This window comes from Vigna radiata, chromosome 2 (genome assembly GCF_000741045.1).
Source record: "Vigna radiata var. radiata cultivar VC1973A chromosome 2, Vradiata_ver6, whole genome shotgun sequence".
Lineage (NCBI taxonomy): Eukaryota > Viridiplantae > Streptophyta > Magnoliopsida > Fabales > Fabaceae > Vigna > Vigna radiata.
The window spans coordinates 23629953-23646258 of NC_028352.1; the positions used below are offsets into that span (position 1 = coordinate 23629953).

The window sequence follows — 16306 nt, forward strand, 5'->3', positions numbered from 1 at the left end:
AGGAAAACATCATAAATATAGGATTCGTCTACTTAACAAAAGGAAAAATTGTTTTGGTTATATCAATATATTTATTTAAAGTATGTCCTAAGTGAAATTTTCATAGGTCTTAAGATCAACAAAGACAAAATTAACAACATTAGGATATGACTTTGAAGATTTGATGTAGTTTTGGTAAGAAGACACCTTGAATATATAAATATTATCATGCATCTTAGTTGAACCAATAATATTTAACAAAAAAAAATCAATTAATCTACTATTGACAAAAGATTAAAAAAGAGGAAAAACAAAAATCAATGGCGGAGTTTTATTCGAACAGGTGGTGTTGACTCCTTCACTCTGTCACTTAATCTATAGTTTTTTGACAAAGATAAAGTCAGGATTAATGTTGATAGTAATTAAAGAGAATGCCCTTGTTCCATATATTTGTTCACTTATAGGATAAGAGTGATGCAATATATGTGTAGGAAAATTATCTTCAGTGCAGAGGCACTTAGGAGAAACAAAAAAGAATCAAGTATATAATGAAAATATTAACTTCAAAATAATTACTCTATAAATTATATTAGAAACCATTTTCCCCAATTCGTTCACACAACAAAATTGTCACCAAACATGAAAATTAAACTTTAAGAAAATTACCCAAGCAATTTATTAAAAATAAAACTTTAAGAAAATTCCCAAAACGACAGAATGGAAGACATTTGCTATCTCCGGTAGAAAAAGGCTGCATTATGCATAGACATCTACATACATAGTGTTAGAGTATGGTTAAGGAATATCAGCAATGGCACCACATCGATTGCTCACTGCAGTGCAATACCACTCAACCAATACAAGTGCTAAAGTGGGGGCCAGCCAGGTCATTAGGTAGTGAGAAGTGGATGCTGCTGACACACCAAATAATAGCATGCGTGACTGCACCGACACCACAAACAAATACCCTTTCAATTCCCACAACACAAGCAACACGTTCTAAACATTTTTTAAGGCAAACATCTAGGATTTTTACAAACCTAAATGTCATTGCAAATTCATCTTACAACATGGAAAAACGCAAGAACCATGTTGCTCAGTAATTTGAACATTCACACTGGCACTGTTAACTAGCATGCCACCGAACATGCAGGAGATGCTACAACATCACCTGCTACAGCTATAGGTTGGATATTGGCAGTGGCAGCAGCTTCAAGACGTTCCCATGTCACTCTTCGCTGCTCAGCTGCGGCACTTGACCTTGAATCTTCCTCCTCCAACTTGAGTTGGCAGGCAAGCACCAGTTCCTCGTCCATCTGAGACAGCATCTTTCTCATGTTCTCGGTCTGGTTGAGCACTGCTCGGTTCCAGTGATTTTGGGTGTTATGTACAAGTGCTGTGAACACAAGAGGCAGAATCACCTCCCGGTTTTGAGAGACAACATCGAAGATGTGTTCGTTGTTCCATAGCAAATGAGCTCGTTCAGCCACCTGAACTAAGATATGAATAAGATGACCGATAGATAGATACTCTTCATAATAGAAATACTAACTACATGCCCTCTTATACACTTTTTATTTAAGGTTGAAAATTTTACTGAAAATCACAAAACTGTGTTGTTTAGATCCCACTCCGTATTTAATGAGATACATTTATGATTTCTGATGAATTTTTTTATGTAACTAATAATAAAGAAAGTATCAGAAAAAGTTTGCTGAAAAATATATGGTCAGTCAGACAGTGTTTCATCACAGTTATCATCACCAAAACAATACAGCAATCTAGTCTTTTACTGCAAGGTGGGATTGATCAAACAAGCCATTCACGTTTGTAGAACAGGCCATTGATCTCTAAATCCTTCTTAATGGGTTTTCCAATAGTTTGCTTCTACAGTTTCTTCCACACACGTGACATGTCCAAATCATCCAAGGTGAGACCGTTTCTACACACTTTTCTATTTGATGCGTTACTATTAATCCTATCTTGTCTGATATGTACACTACACTCATCCAACACAACACTCTCATCAGAGCTCCAAAACCATGTAACTGGAAATTGCATTCCATGACACCAAGGCTACATCAATGTATGATCGAGAAGAGACAGAAAAAGGGATTGGCAACATAACGGTATTTACAAGCTGAATCCAATTTCTTACTATTTTACACAGAAGTTCTCTCTACAAGGTGAAAAGAATATGTATTAAGTTTAATCGACACAAGCTTACTCTTGCATATGAAAATGAAGCTAAACGAGCAGTAGATTAACCGAAATTACCTGGTAATGATAGCTATTGAGACAGCAAGCTATTCGTCGGAACAGTGGGACCATAACCTTCTGAAATTCAGTCATGATTGTGGCATCCAAAACCTCTTCCAACTCACTTATGAACATTAGCTCCTTTTGGCTATTTGTTACTGGCCAGTACTTCAATAGCCCCGTTATCACCGTGCTAGCCAGTGTTGGATCCTTATCAATGAACTGTAAAACACAATATGTTAATTGCTGATGGTAACTACCGACAGATTTAGGTTTGTGTAAGGGCATTAAAACCCTACACAAAAATATTGTGTGCTCCTCCTTCAGTGGCAACGCAAACCCACAAATTACACTCCCAAAAATCTCCAGCAACTCAGCAATTCCATTATGACGTTCAGTCTCAAAAACAAATCGGTAGATGATATTGCTGACACATTTCCGTATGAAAGGCCTATGTACCATGAATTTCCCATAGATTCTATGCAGAATTGTTTTCAGGCAATCTCTTTCTCTAGGGTCCTCAGAATCAAAAAGGTCAAGCAATCTAACAATGAACGCATTATCAATATGCAATTTTGCCACCTTTAGATCAAGCGCGTTATAATTTATGAATTGAAGGAGAAGATCATAAACAATTTTCAGGTGAGACCAGGAAGGATCAAACATAAGCTCTTCATCTTCTGTTTCTCCACCAGTAGCACTAGGACGAAACTTGGGTGGGAAAACCCTGAACAAATTACTTGCACACATTTTACACATTGCAGCTATTGATGGTTCTGTGAACTTTGCAGATCCAGAAGAAACAAAATCAACAAGCTCTACTAATGTTTGATGTTTAACATCTTTCTCTGTGCAATTCTTATCATAAACAGTGCAGCAAAGATTCAACTTACTGATAAACAGGTTTTGCTTCTGTATATTTGAAACATCTTTGAAAGATATATGGGGATCAACTGCTTCCACTCCAGCACTCAAGCTTGCTGGAAATACCACTGATGATACCCGCTTCACTGCATTTAATTTGCTTGAAATTGCAACCCCAACATTCGAACACTGAAAGACATTTGCAAAAGTAGTAGCACTCCCAGAATCACCCTGAGCCGAATCTGATGTGTCAGATTTTGGCACCTTCTTGGGCAATTTGCTAAGAATTTGCTTTAACATGGTGCCAATGTAGCAAACCTAACAGACAGAACACCAGCATGAGTTTATTGGTGAAATGAACCATAAGAGCACCCGAAAACGTGCAATCATATAACAAAAAAGCAAACTAAGACCCGCGTATGAGAGTTTATAGTGCATCTAGGACCAATCTATAGATTAAACCCAAGAACAAAAGGATAACAACTAAAGAAAAAAATAAACAAAATCCAGTTAAGAAAGAATACAACAGCACAACCAAACTAAAACGTACTGCAGCAAATACAGACAAAATCAACAGAGAGACATCACTCCTTGCACAATATGTGTCGATGTAATAAACAGTAATTCGAAAAATGCATTCGGGGTATCTTCTAAAGAACTACAAAGAACAACAAATTCTAACCAGATCTAAGGCTTCGTTGAAGAATTCAGTAGATACGGATGAGTTTCATTATTTTAAAGGCAGATGAAGTTCATCTGAACAAGTATTTAAATAAAATCGAGAAGAAACAGTAAATTAATACAAATTTAAAAACTCTTGAGTGGAAGCAACAGTGAATGGCAAAACCCAAGATCGGGGTCTAAGTTAAAAAATTACAAAGAAGGTGAGGAAGCATTAAAGCAGTGCAGAAGACCTTACGTGAGCATTAGCAGACAATTTTATCCATTAAGAAAATAGTAGAAAGAAAATCCCGAACAAGACAAAACAGAGAAATCAGTACATTTAAGAATTTAAAAATCTGCAAAGGTGGTAATTGAGAGAGAAGCAGAAACGAGCAACCTGATTTGGTTGGGAAAGAAAAAATTGGGGAGAAGAGAGGATGAAGTAGTCAAAGAAGTAAGAAGCATTATAGAGAAAGAGAAAGAGAAAGATGGTGAAGAAAAAGAAAGAGAGTTTGACGTAGAAAATGAGAGATTTGTTTGGAGAACAGAGAGAGGTGAGACCCTATCTGGGGATTTCCATGACCGATTCCTGGATTGAAGACGACAACCGATGCGACATCTTACTTACAATTGTAGTCTTAGGTACACCGCTTCCTAAATAATTAACATCTCATGCTCTTACTTTTAATCTATCTTATTTTCTTCAACTATTACTCCTCTAATTTCATCATGTAAACATGTTAGTATCCTCATCTTCAGTGCTGCTAAAAATTATTTCTCAAATTGTTCTTCTTAATTTAATGGATGAGTGCATTCAAATTCTTCTTTTGTTTACACATAGAACAGATATCAAGCTCATAAAAATAATCAAAAATAATTGATTTATATACCCAATAGCACAAAACATATTGATGCATCCCTTGTATATTGTAGGAAAGTGATATTTGAATATCAATTTTTTTTATATAATTTTGATATTGAATACGTGTTAAAATATGATTGGACGATATTAAATTAAAAAAAAATTGAGGTCAAGTATATTTAAAAGAGAAAAATCAAAGTTTTTTTTAATTTAAAATCGTCTAATCACATATTGACACGTGTATAATGTCAAAATGACATCAAAACATTGATGTTAAAATATTATTTTCCTATATTGTGTTGTAATACAACAATCAAATTATTTAATTTTAATTTTTTTTGGCACCTCTTAAATTTATGTATTGAGCCTGCAATGAAGAGATAAACATGTGTATTAATAACTGTGATTGTATTTTTCTTATGGAGTATCATATTCATATAATGAATTATAAATTTGTGATGTCTTTTTCTTCTAGTTGTTTATAGACACTTATTTTTTATTTTTTGTAAATGATCTTCAACTATATAGACGTAAACAAAATGTATATTTGTCTTGATTATCAATAACGTATGCTTTACGAAATCTATAAATACAACATATCTAACTTAAAAGTCAATTTTGAAACTCTCGTATTTCCCAACTCTCTACTCTCATTATTATTATACTGATTCTCACTTCTATTTACTTAACCATCAAAGACTATTTTCTAAATGAATCTCTTGAAGCTTAGTTACTTGATAATAGAAGCCTGAAATTCAAGAGCGAATGTTCCGCTTCAAAAACTTCTTGGCTCAAAGACTTTTGGCTAAATTCGGTAAGAATCTTACAATATTTTATAATTAAAAAAGAAAAGGGGAAGAAAGAGGGAAGGGAGTATGATAATACTTTGTCATACGAAGTGACATTTCTTCTGCACCTCTTTAATTTCATCATGCACCCACATATATTTTAAGCGGTAGGTGAAGGAGCTTCGGTGGAAGTGGAGGAAGAAGAAGTAGTAGAGATGAAGAAAGAAGGAGCGCAGTTATGGAGGGAGAACCGTAAAAACAGCAAATGAGAGACCCAAGTCAGCCTGCAACCTATAGATACATTTATTTGTTTCGGTGTGTTGCGTCTTTCCTTTAAAGGGAAAGGAAAAAAGAAATTATACATTTTGACGAACAATTGAATATTGATGACACCTAAGAGTAGCATGACCATAAATGAAATGGAATTCAACTTTCCCACCCTTCCACTCTTTACAAGTAACACAAATTTTATATATTTAAGACCATGTAGATCTTGATAAAAAAAACAAAAACGAAGCTCCAACGAGGTTTGATCCAATCTGCATGTGGGAAAGAGAGTTATGCCACTTCTCCAGTCATGACAATCAATATTTAGGTGCTTTCTGCTGAAACCTGACTCAGAACTCCAAAGTTGTTTGCAGACTTGGATCTCCATTCGGTCCTACCCCTCACAATTTCAGCACCATCTTCAAGTCGAAGCAAGTGTCTGCACTCAAAAAGTCCACCGTCGGCTAAACTGCCTACATTAGCACCAGATATATCAGTCAGGGAATCCAGCACACTGTTCCTGCCACACTCCCTCCTGTACTCCAAAGTCATGGCACACAACTCATGACTCTCCAAAAGTGGTTGTGGAGCACTCTGCAGTAATCAAAGCAAAATATTTTTGGTTTAATGGATTCATCAAAATCCAAACTAAACGAATAAAAATCATTGTTTACCCTAACAAATAAATCACACTAATAAAAAAGGGGACTCTAGAGTAGGACACAAAAAGATCAAACGAGGAAAAGTGGTGTTTTATTTTCCCATCCCATCTACCGTCCCATTTTAGAACACAACTAATTTCACGAACTGTCATAAACTACTTTCACACGAGGCAAAACTATGATACAAATTTGATATTTTCAAACAACTTTCACTTGATGGAACTGGAAATCTGAAAACATGATCTTACGAAATGCTTTCGGAAGCTAAACCTGAAAAGGTATTGAGACTAAAGCCCAGGTTACTCTAAAAAGAACTGACAGTTATATTGGCACACTGTAGGTGTTGCATAATAACAGTATCACCATTGAACCTGCCTTTATAAGGTCAAACGAGCTCTACTAATAAATCGCGCTAAAAAAAGAAATTAAGGACAGATTAAATAACAATTCAAGAATAGAAGATTAATTACCTCCAGAATCCACCCAATGTACTTCACATTGTTAACATGCTGGTTAACATCTAGATCACTCCATCTAGGCTGTAAATAGAGATAAATAACATAAATGGAAAACATCTGAGATACTTAAAATAAATCAATGTTAGCAATTACATAAGGATTTTGCATACACTTAAACCAGTGCGAATGAAATTAGCTGAATCATCAAGTTTGGATAATTTTCTTTTATCCTCTTCGACAACTGGAGCAGAATCCACAAAATAAGTGCCTATCTCTCCCCTGACTTCTTCGGGAATTTTAGACAGTTTCCTTGTCACTTTATTCATCATGACCCAAACACTATAGAACATCAAAATAATAAATCAACCAATCAGAAAATCCTTACAATTCCCTAGCACCAAGGTGCAGCAGATAGATGAGTTTGTACATCATAGCAAATTAGATTGTATTAAATACTGTTTGTGGATTCGGAAATTCTCATCTGCAAAAAATCTTAATACTGCAATTGTTCGACTTTATCAAGATTTCTATAGGCATGAGAAAAGCAAGTTGAATGTTAATATTTTCTCAAGATAAGGTAAATATGATAACACATAACTTCCCAAGCAGAGCTGAATCACTAGAGAAATATTCAGATTCAGAAAAAACACTTCAAAACATGTCTATAGGCAACAACAAAAAAGGATTCCTGAAACTGATATCTACCTGGAGGCTCTTGTCAAGATTTCACCCGTTTGGGCATCACGCACAAGCCAATCACGACGCATACCATTCTTTCCTGATGCGGAAACCCAAGTATCGACTTGAACAACATCACCCCTGAAGCAAAACATAGATTCAGTCAGCTTCAGATGAAACAGAATCATTATTTATCGACGAACAGAGTAAATGTAAAAATAGGCACATGGTATAAGTTGCTTCTTTTGATAACCTGTGTATGCACTGATTTTTTTACCATAATAAAGGCGAAATATACAATTTTACTACGAAAGGTAAAAATATCTATACATAGTAGTTTATTGCCCTATCATATCCAGTCTAACAGAGGTACGGCAACTTCCCATTACTCTTTATGTATAAAACTTATGTTTATTATATTTATTACCATCCAGGAAGAATTTCATGTAAATGGCAGAAGTATTTCATTCACAACTTCAAATTTTGAAAAATAAAATTATTTTCAAATATGATCCATAATCTATTCCAAGCACGCATTAAATCCCAAGTTTCCAACTCATACGTCACTTTTTGCAAAAACAGTATGCCCAAGCAACAGAACTGCAGAAATAAAATAAAAAATCAACCAGATACCATGAAAAGTCAAATAAAAGATGATAACAAAGACAAAAGAAGATATCAACAGACGAGAGTATGGAGCTTTTGCAATTCACACTATAAAAAGCCAAGTCAAACTAACTTACCATTTAGGATACCGATCAACCACAACCTGCATCTTGGTAACCACCCAAATCAAGTTCTTCTTACACATTTCAGGCGTGGAGCCAAAACCATCACCAAGAAGCCCCGCAGTCTTAACATGATTAAGAGCTGTCTCCTGTTGTTAAGACAAATACAAAATAAAATAAAATGAAAAACACCGACATACAACTTGACAAAACATAGAATTGGAGTTTTATTTCGTAGCATGCACGCAAACAAACATTTAGTATACCAATTATCTAAATAAAATAGGATTGCAAATATTTATCATACAGATTTCCAATTCTGACGGGAAACACCGCTGGTAAGTTGTTTTTTTATGAGCTGACCTGCAAATGATTCATCATCGTCTCTATAGACGCGGTTTTGTCAGCGCCAATTTCGTAGGACCGAATTGAGAAGTTCTGCCTGAACACAAGCCCGTCCTCCACAATCTTTCCTATCCCAAAGGGGTCAACGAGCATGTCGGGGCGACGCGGCTTCCAATCGAGCATCATCCACTGCTTCTCCGCAGCTAGGAAGGCGGTGGTGATGGCAGCGAGAAGCATGCTCCAGTCCGGTAACTGGTTGATGAAAGTCCTCGGAGCATGAGTAAGTGACGATGAAGATGGCAAATCATCCTCAACCTTCACGGTGTCGTTAACCTTCGGAGGGGCATGAGCGTTTGCCTTGACCTGCAAGCCACCGCATAAACCATTTCTCGGTTGGAGTCCACTCAGGCTCGCAGACCCACCACCCAACTGCGTCTGCTTCCCTTTTCCAGAGTCCGGCGAAGGCACAACAGGGATAAACGACGCTGTTACGGCTGTTGCAACCATCGTGAATACTCCTACGCCTGCATGGAAAGTTGAAACATCATTACAAAAATAAACGTGTTAATATCCAAATCGTAAGGCCAAACTGCAAGAATATTTGAAGAAAACAACAACATCAATCGGAAATTTCTGTTACAACAAAAAAGAGAAAAAAAAAATGTATAAAGTGTAAGTTACGACTGATTATTCAGACACCAATCTATCGGTGAATTAATGTATAATAAATGCGAAAGTCGGTGCAGATCTGACTTTGAATACAGAAAACGAAACACCACAAACCAAGATTCATGCTATTGAAAGAAAATTTAAAAAGCATTGGTATGAGTATATTATAATTGACACATTGCAAAGCAATGCATCAGAATCCAGGAGAACACGATTGAAAGAATGATGAATGGATAGAAAGCTCGGGCCGTGTTACATTTGATTTGAAAGAGCCGAATGTTCCATTGATTTGCGAAGCGAAATTAAAAAAGAAAAAGAAAAAAAGGAAGCATGGAAAGTTGGGAGGAGGGTGGCGGGAAGAAAACGCAGCGTTTTATGTTGATACCTTGATGAATGAAACGGAGAAAAGAAGAGAGGGGAGAGATGAAACGGGTAGAAGTGGATGGCGAAGAAACAGAGAAAGAACGCACTTCTTCGTTTTCCCGTTTCAATGTCTCTCTCCTTCTTCTTGTTCTCGTTTTGGGAATGGAATCCAAAAATTATGGATGTTGTTGTGGTTTTTTTTGAATTCGAAAAGTAAAAGGTAAAGAAAATATTAATATAAGGCGTGTGTCTGATAGGCCCAGCGATTCTTAGTGCCACCGAATTAGCCTCCAAACGCTTTGTTATATACAACACACCTGGCCCTCCCGCCCGCCTCTCTTCTCTTTCCAACTTTTTTTTTTTTTTTTCAAATAATTTAAAAAGTTCAAAATAATAAATAAAATAATACTAATTTGTTTTAAAGTAATTTACAGATTAAATTTCCTCATATTTTTTCTGCTACATCAAATAAAATATTTAGTGATTTAGTTAGCCTAGATGTTAGTAAGCAGTAACATATTCAATTGTAATAATTTAATTTTCGTTCAAGTTTTACGTATTGCTATTAGTAGCTTCGTAATTATGTTCTCCATAAAGTCTTGGTCTTTAATATGTTGCAATCGAACCAAACAAATACTACCAACTACCTGTTTTGGTCTTTCCTCAATGTCTTTTTCTCATCTTCAATCTTTTCCCTCCCAGTAATAAAGACTTTTCATATTCATTTTAACTTTTTATTCTTATTGATCGTAGTTCAACTAAAGAGGTAAATTTGTAGAAAAAGAATAACGAAGAAATTGAATAAGAAAAGAAAATTGCATATATGTAATATTGGTAATAGATAGAGATATATACCACCTTCAAGGTATCATATACACAGCTTAATAGGAAAAAAATAATTTAATATTGCTAAATAATATGTTTCGAATCATCACAAGAAAAAAATTTGCATGGAAAGACTCTCTCACATTCAAATTAGTAAGAGATTTTAGACCAGTATTTGTGAGTAAAAACAATTATAAGATAAGATATTTTTTAGGTTGCGACATGTATTTGTAATCTTTTTAAGCTTATGGGTAACAATTAATAAATTGATTATATTACAAAGAACCAACAATGGAATATGTATTCCAAAAGACTTCAATGCCATGGAAATAATGTAGGGTGCTTAGGTCCTTTAAAGAAAAGTGTCAATGTAACAAAGTAAAGAGAAAGTTAATGTTATGGGTTGAATTACTTGGGATGATAATATTTTCTACATATATTAAAATGAATAAGGTATAGATTTTCCAGAACTTAGTTAATAAAGAAGGATCAATTTTAGTAAGTGTAAGAACGAAAGAAGTTTAAGAACATATAATGTGGCTAGTACTTTTTGTTGCCAGATGAGTTATGATCATCAGGATTAAAACCAGTTATTGTTTTAAAGGTATAAGCACTACATGTTAGAAATGAAGTTTAAGCCTAACTCAACTCCACAAAACCAACTTGTAAAGTGAGATTTGCACCCAACACTTAAATAGTCTTATCTCTAGTCGATGTGGGATTTCCAACACTACAAAAATAAAAGTCATTATTACTTACAGTAAAAAACATGTAGGTAAAGCAATTTCACCTACAGGCAAAAATTCATGGATAATGTGTTTCTTAGCTTCTATTTTACATTTTCTTCTAGAAATGGAAGGGTAACATTACATATGCTAACCTGAAGCAATCCACAACACCCAAAACTACCAACAAAAATTTACTAAGAATAATTCGTGATAGCTAAATGTTGAAAAACGTTGTTCAGAAACCTAGAAAATATGTATTATAATGCATATACAATGATACAAGGTTGTAGCATTCGCACTTTAGAATAAAACTTTTAATTGAGTTTTTAATAAATTTTTATGGTCTATTGAAAACTAAATAAATTTAAATTTTGTAATTAAATTTTCGTTTTTAGCTTTTTACGTTAAATTAGAGATATCACAGTTAAGTGACTCCTCTAGTTATTATTTTATGAGTATATAGTTTCACAATTTCATAACTTTATAATTTAATCATTTTCTAATTATATAATTTTATAATTTAATTATGTTGTGATTTTATAATTTTTTAATTCTATAATTTTATAGTTTTATAAGTCTTTAATTCTATAATTTTATACTTCTATAATTCTATAATTTTATTATTTTATAATCTTATATTTTTATAATTTTAGAATTTCGTATTATTTTTATAACTTTTTGTTTTATAATTTTATAATTTTTTATTGCTTTAAAAATAATTTTCTTTAAATACAACAAATCCTTGAGTTAATCTCGTCCTAATAGTCCTTTTAGGAGAGTATTATGTGTCGACAATACAAGATAACTCTCATAGTATATTGTTAACAGAAAAATCTAGTGGTACTATACTAGACATCAATAGATGAAATTATATGATTTAAGAAAAATAAGACATGTTCAATTGATCAATTTGATATTTCCTTTTTAGTATTTTGGTTTAAAAAAAATTTCAATATTACTAATTGGCTAAATTGCTCATATTCTAATTCCCTCAATCAATATAAAATCAATCAAAACACTTAAATTTAATTCCCAATTTACAACCCAATCAAATTTATTGAACTCACATGCACAAAAGACAAATAGCTTACCTTACTTGATTCAATTGTTCACAAGAACGTAACTATTGAAGTTCCTCCCAACTTGTAAATGTTCTATTTACACATAGAAACATCACAAGAAAGATCAAGACATATTAATCATCTTTATGCATTAAGTGAATTTTAGGTTTTGGATTTCTTCTATACAAAAAAGTTAATATATAAATAAAAGATTTTTGTCTCAAATATTGTGTATTTGATTTTTTAAAATTTATTTATGTTTGGAATTTACGTTTACATGGTTAAGGTCATTGTTTATTTTGTAGCTAATCTATTACAGTTTATTTTTAAAAGAACTCTCAAAATATAGAAGAAGAAAAAATTTAAATCATCTTAAAATTTGACTTTTAAAAATATAAGTAGAGATAACAAAAAAAATTTGCAGACATGGATATCCACGGATAAAATCCGTGATGGATAGTTATTATTCACGAATATTGTAGCGGGTATTTTAATATCCGCTTCTAAACGGGTCGGATACAGATAGTATACTACTTGACCCACGGATATTCGTTATCCGCAAAAAAAAAGAAAAAAATTAATTTATATATTTTTTAATTAAATTTAATTAAAAATAAAATAAAATTATATTTTATTAGGTTAAACTTAATTAAATTTAATTTTATTTAAATGTTATTTTAAAATATATAAAATATATTTTTTTATAGACATCTTTAGATATTTTTTAAACAAGTACTTGCACATGTAGCGAATCGAATAGCAGATATATGTTTATTTGATGGATCGGGTTGTGGATAGACACTATCCGTACTCGACTCGAATTGTTGTAATCCTAGATATAAGATTATTAAAAAATGGTTTTATAATATTTGTTGAAGAAAAATATAATTATAATATTGATGAATGAATGTGAGAAAAAGTAGGAAAAGAGAATGTGGAGGAAAGTATAATGCAGAAGGCAGTTTAGTTAATTAGCGAAAGAGAAATGAGAATGGGAACCGTATATTTGGTTGCATATTAATGGAAGATAGTTGAGAGAATGAGAAGAATCATGTGGCAATGAGAAAGGAGAAAGCAACATTACTAAGCAATTAAGCACACACTCTATGCCGTCAAAACTGGTTTCCTTTAATTCACTCTGCTTAGGTATGTTGATACCACCTCCTCTTCCCATCACATACCACCAAAATTGGTTGCTACAATCAATTTTTCTTTTTCTTTCATTTTTCAATTTTCATCAACTTCAAACTTCGGGTTTAATTTTTAACTTCTTTTAGTCCAACATTATTAATTCTTAAAACATTTTTAGACATCTTAATTGTCTCAATAAATTGTTATAATTATAAAGCTTGGACTTTTAAAAGAGATCATAAATCATAATTTGCTAAATATCTCTCGACAAAATACTAACTTTGACGCTTCACGAATCAAGCAATTTAATGCTGTTTTCTAATTGTCATTCGTTTTAACAAGAATTTTGAGATAACAAAGTTTGGTTTAATTACAAATATTATTTTCTAGCACAAATAGGTTAATGAGATTGTGAAGAAAGGTTACAAAGAAGGACCAAAATGACCCTCAACCATCTCATCCACACATATAGGGTAGCTAAGCCATCAACTTCAGTTTAGGATCCACAAAAATATACGTATTTAAAATAATTTATCCATAAACATAAAATTGAAGTAATTACAAATTAATATTAGAAATTAATACCTTCAAAATTTATTTTATTTACAAAATAAAATTAAAATTTATATTAACTATTCCAATCTCAATTCTATTAAGATAATTACCAAATTAAAAATATTATACATTTTGGAGTTGAAACTTTTGCTATGGTTTTACTCTTAAAAAATATTTTAAATATTAAAAATTGTGTATTTAAATTATTTTTAACTTCAATTCTAAAATTATACGAAACATAATATATATTTCAATTAAAAAAATTGTTATTTTTTTTATTAAAGAAAAAATATTGTAATTAGTAAATTACTAAATCAATCCGTTTAATTTATCAATAATTGAGACTAAATTTAAATTTTTTAAATTTATTAAAAAATAAATCAAATTGAGTTTCCTCAGTCAAATCAATCTGTAGTAAACCTAATTGGAATTGGATGACTTATATGAAGTAGATGATGCAACATAAAATTATAAAAATGAATTGAGGTTTTATTTAGAGCATAATTAAGGAAGTAAAGGCAGCATAAGGTATGATAAGTTGAATAAGGAAAAGGTTTGTCAAAAATCAGAATGGAGCAACAAAGCTTGTGTAAACTTTTGAGCAGCAGACTCAGGCAAGCATATGCAGACGATCATAGAAGCATCACTGCAATCAGCTTCTCCTTCAGGAAGAAAGACACAAACTTGAGGGGTTGGTGTTAAATCTATAGGACCAGCATAGAGTGGCCTACCCCACCCAAAATCTGCACACTTGTATATTGAAAACCTTGTCCATTGAGTTATTGTTAGTTTCCCACCAAACTCAAGTTGCCTTGGCCTATCCACTTCGACATAATCCACTGTAGATCTCAAATATTCCTCGGACACACTCTGTCTCGCCTCTCGAACCAAAAGGGTTGTCTCAGCTAGCTCTCCATGCACAAGCTCAGACACAGTGCTTTTTGTGCATGCAACGCACACCACATTTCCATAAAACCCTTCTTTCAGTGCTGGGTTTCTGAGCTTGTGCCGAGCATTCACCGAAAACGTTAACCTAAGCTGGTAATCTAGTGGCCTCACATCAAGAGCTTTCACCCATGATCTCCATATATGAGCTGCCATGGCATCAAAAGTTGTGCAACCTGCAGCGTCATATGGCTGAGCAAGAGCTTTCACGCGATTCTGGAACTCGCGCTTGATCCTGTAACACTTCTGAACCGGTTTGGTTTGCCACAGTGTCATTGTCAGGTTGGAGCCCTCTTCAATTCTCATAAACTCCAAGTGAGGAAATTTAACCACCGGTGGGTCACGTGGCCGGAAAACTTCCCTGTCCCAACAAGGCACGGGGTCTATAACCGGCATCCCTGTTCTTGCAGTAGCAGCCCATGCACCCAGAAATTGCATGGCTCCCATTCCATCACAGATGCAATGGCAAAGCCTCAAACCAAGGCTAAAGCCACCGCATCGGAAAAGGGTCACCTGAGCAATGACCAGTGGCATTTCCAGGACTTTGTATTGTTCTTCATTGGGAAACTTGAAGATCAAAGGCTCCCAAGCCGGGTTCGGAGCTGTGAGGTCTCCTAATTCAGTCAAGGCAACATCAGATCGTGCCTCAACAATGAGTGCTCCTTGCTCCGGTCCAAAAAACACTTCTAGTTTACCATTCTTCGTCTCTCTAAGCCTGCCTGATAAAGGGTAGTAAGGCACTAAAACATCAGCGAGAGCACATTGTAGTATTTTTGTGACAGGTTTTTGGGAAGAGGCAGTGCTGTGTAACTGATAAAAATACACTGTAGGTGTGAAAACACGAGCTCCAATCATGTCATCGAGATTGGAAAGGTATAAAGTGTCACCTGGTTTAACAGGAATAGGCCTTGATGGCATAACAGAAGACATTCTATCAATGGTTACAGGAATGGTGAAGTGATGAATATGGAGCTCTTGAACCCATGGAGAAGCCATGAGGAAATTCTCAGGTCATGTATGAAATGTGGCTGCATTAATTTGTAGATATAATATTTGCAGAAGCATGAAAAGATGGGGTAGCTTCTCCGATAAACAAGAAAGATAGAAAGATGAAAAGAGACTTGAAGTGAACAAGACCGGTTCTTGAAGATTTGCAGGTGTGAAGTTGGTGACAGATAAATTATATGTTATTTCCATCACCCATTTACCATCTTTGTATGACACACTTATTATTTCTACATCAATACATAATCCTTTATAATATTTTAGACTCATTATGCATGAACTTTCTTATCTTCTGGGACAACAATTTTCGCATTTCTTAAAACAACATAAATATATCAAATACAATAATGCTTATACTCATACTCACTTACCAAAAATTAGCACTCCCAGAGACAAATGTTCTTCTAAATATGAACAAAAATAAAGCGCAGTAATTTCTATGACCTCATGTAAACTATATAATGGTGAACT

The 16306-nt window shown here is 33.7% G+C and overlaps 3 protein-coding genes across 8 annotated transcripts; all 3 read right to left on the reverse strand.

Moving 5' to 3' along the window:
• Positions 1-697: 697 nt before the first annotated feature.
• Positions 698-4504, reverse strand: LOC106756379 (serine/threonine protein phosphatase 2A 57 kDa regulatory subunit B' kappa isoform-like). 6 transcript variants are annotated; one of them, XM_022778870.1, is made up of 3 exons: positions 4394-4504; positions 2257-3420; positions 698-1469 (listed from the first exon to the last, which is right to left on the reverse strand). In XM_022778870.1, exons 2-3 carry the CDS (start codon positions 3400-3402, stop codon positions 1110-1112), a joined length of 1506 nt encoding a protein of 501 aa, XP_022634591.1. In that variant the 5' UTR covers positions 3403-3420; positions 4394-4504; the 3' UTR covers positions 698-1109. The 6 variants fall into 6 exon arrangements, with proteins under 6 accessions (XP_022634591.1, XP_014494266.1, XP_014494264.1 ...); XM_014638780.2 differs by having other exon boundaries at positions 4327-4461; XM_014638778.2 differs by lacking the exon at positions 4394-4504 and adding an exon at positions 4163-4387.
• Positions 4505-5694: 1190 nt separating this feature from the next.
• LOC106756605 (palmitoyl-acyl carrier protein thioesterase, chloroplastic) lies at positions 5695-9871 on the reverse strand. The gene is made up of 7 exons (XM_014639098.2): positions 9608-9871; positions 8572-9077; positions 8224-8357; positions 7508-7621; positions 6973-7141; positions 6815-6883; positions 5695-6276 (listed from the first exon to the last, which is right to left on the reverse strand). The coding sequence occupies exons 2-7, from the start codon at positions 9058-9060 to the stop codon at positions 6007-6009; spliced, it is 1245 nt and encodes a 414-aa protein (XP_014494584.1). The 5' UTR covers positions 9061-9077; positions 9608-9871; the 3' UTR covers positions 5695-6006.
• Positions 9872-14374: 4503 nt separating this feature from the next.
• On the reverse strand, positions 14375-15949 carry LOC106753563 (fatty alcohol:caffeoyl-CoA acyltransferase). Its single transcript, XM_014635388.2, has one exon. The coding sequence runs from the start codon at positions 15824-15826 to the stop codon at positions 14444-14446; it is 1383 nt and encodes a 460-aa protein (XP_014490874.1). The 5' UTR covers positions 15827-15949; the 3' UTR covers positions 14375-14443.
• Positions 15950-16306: the final 357 nt, after the last annotated feature.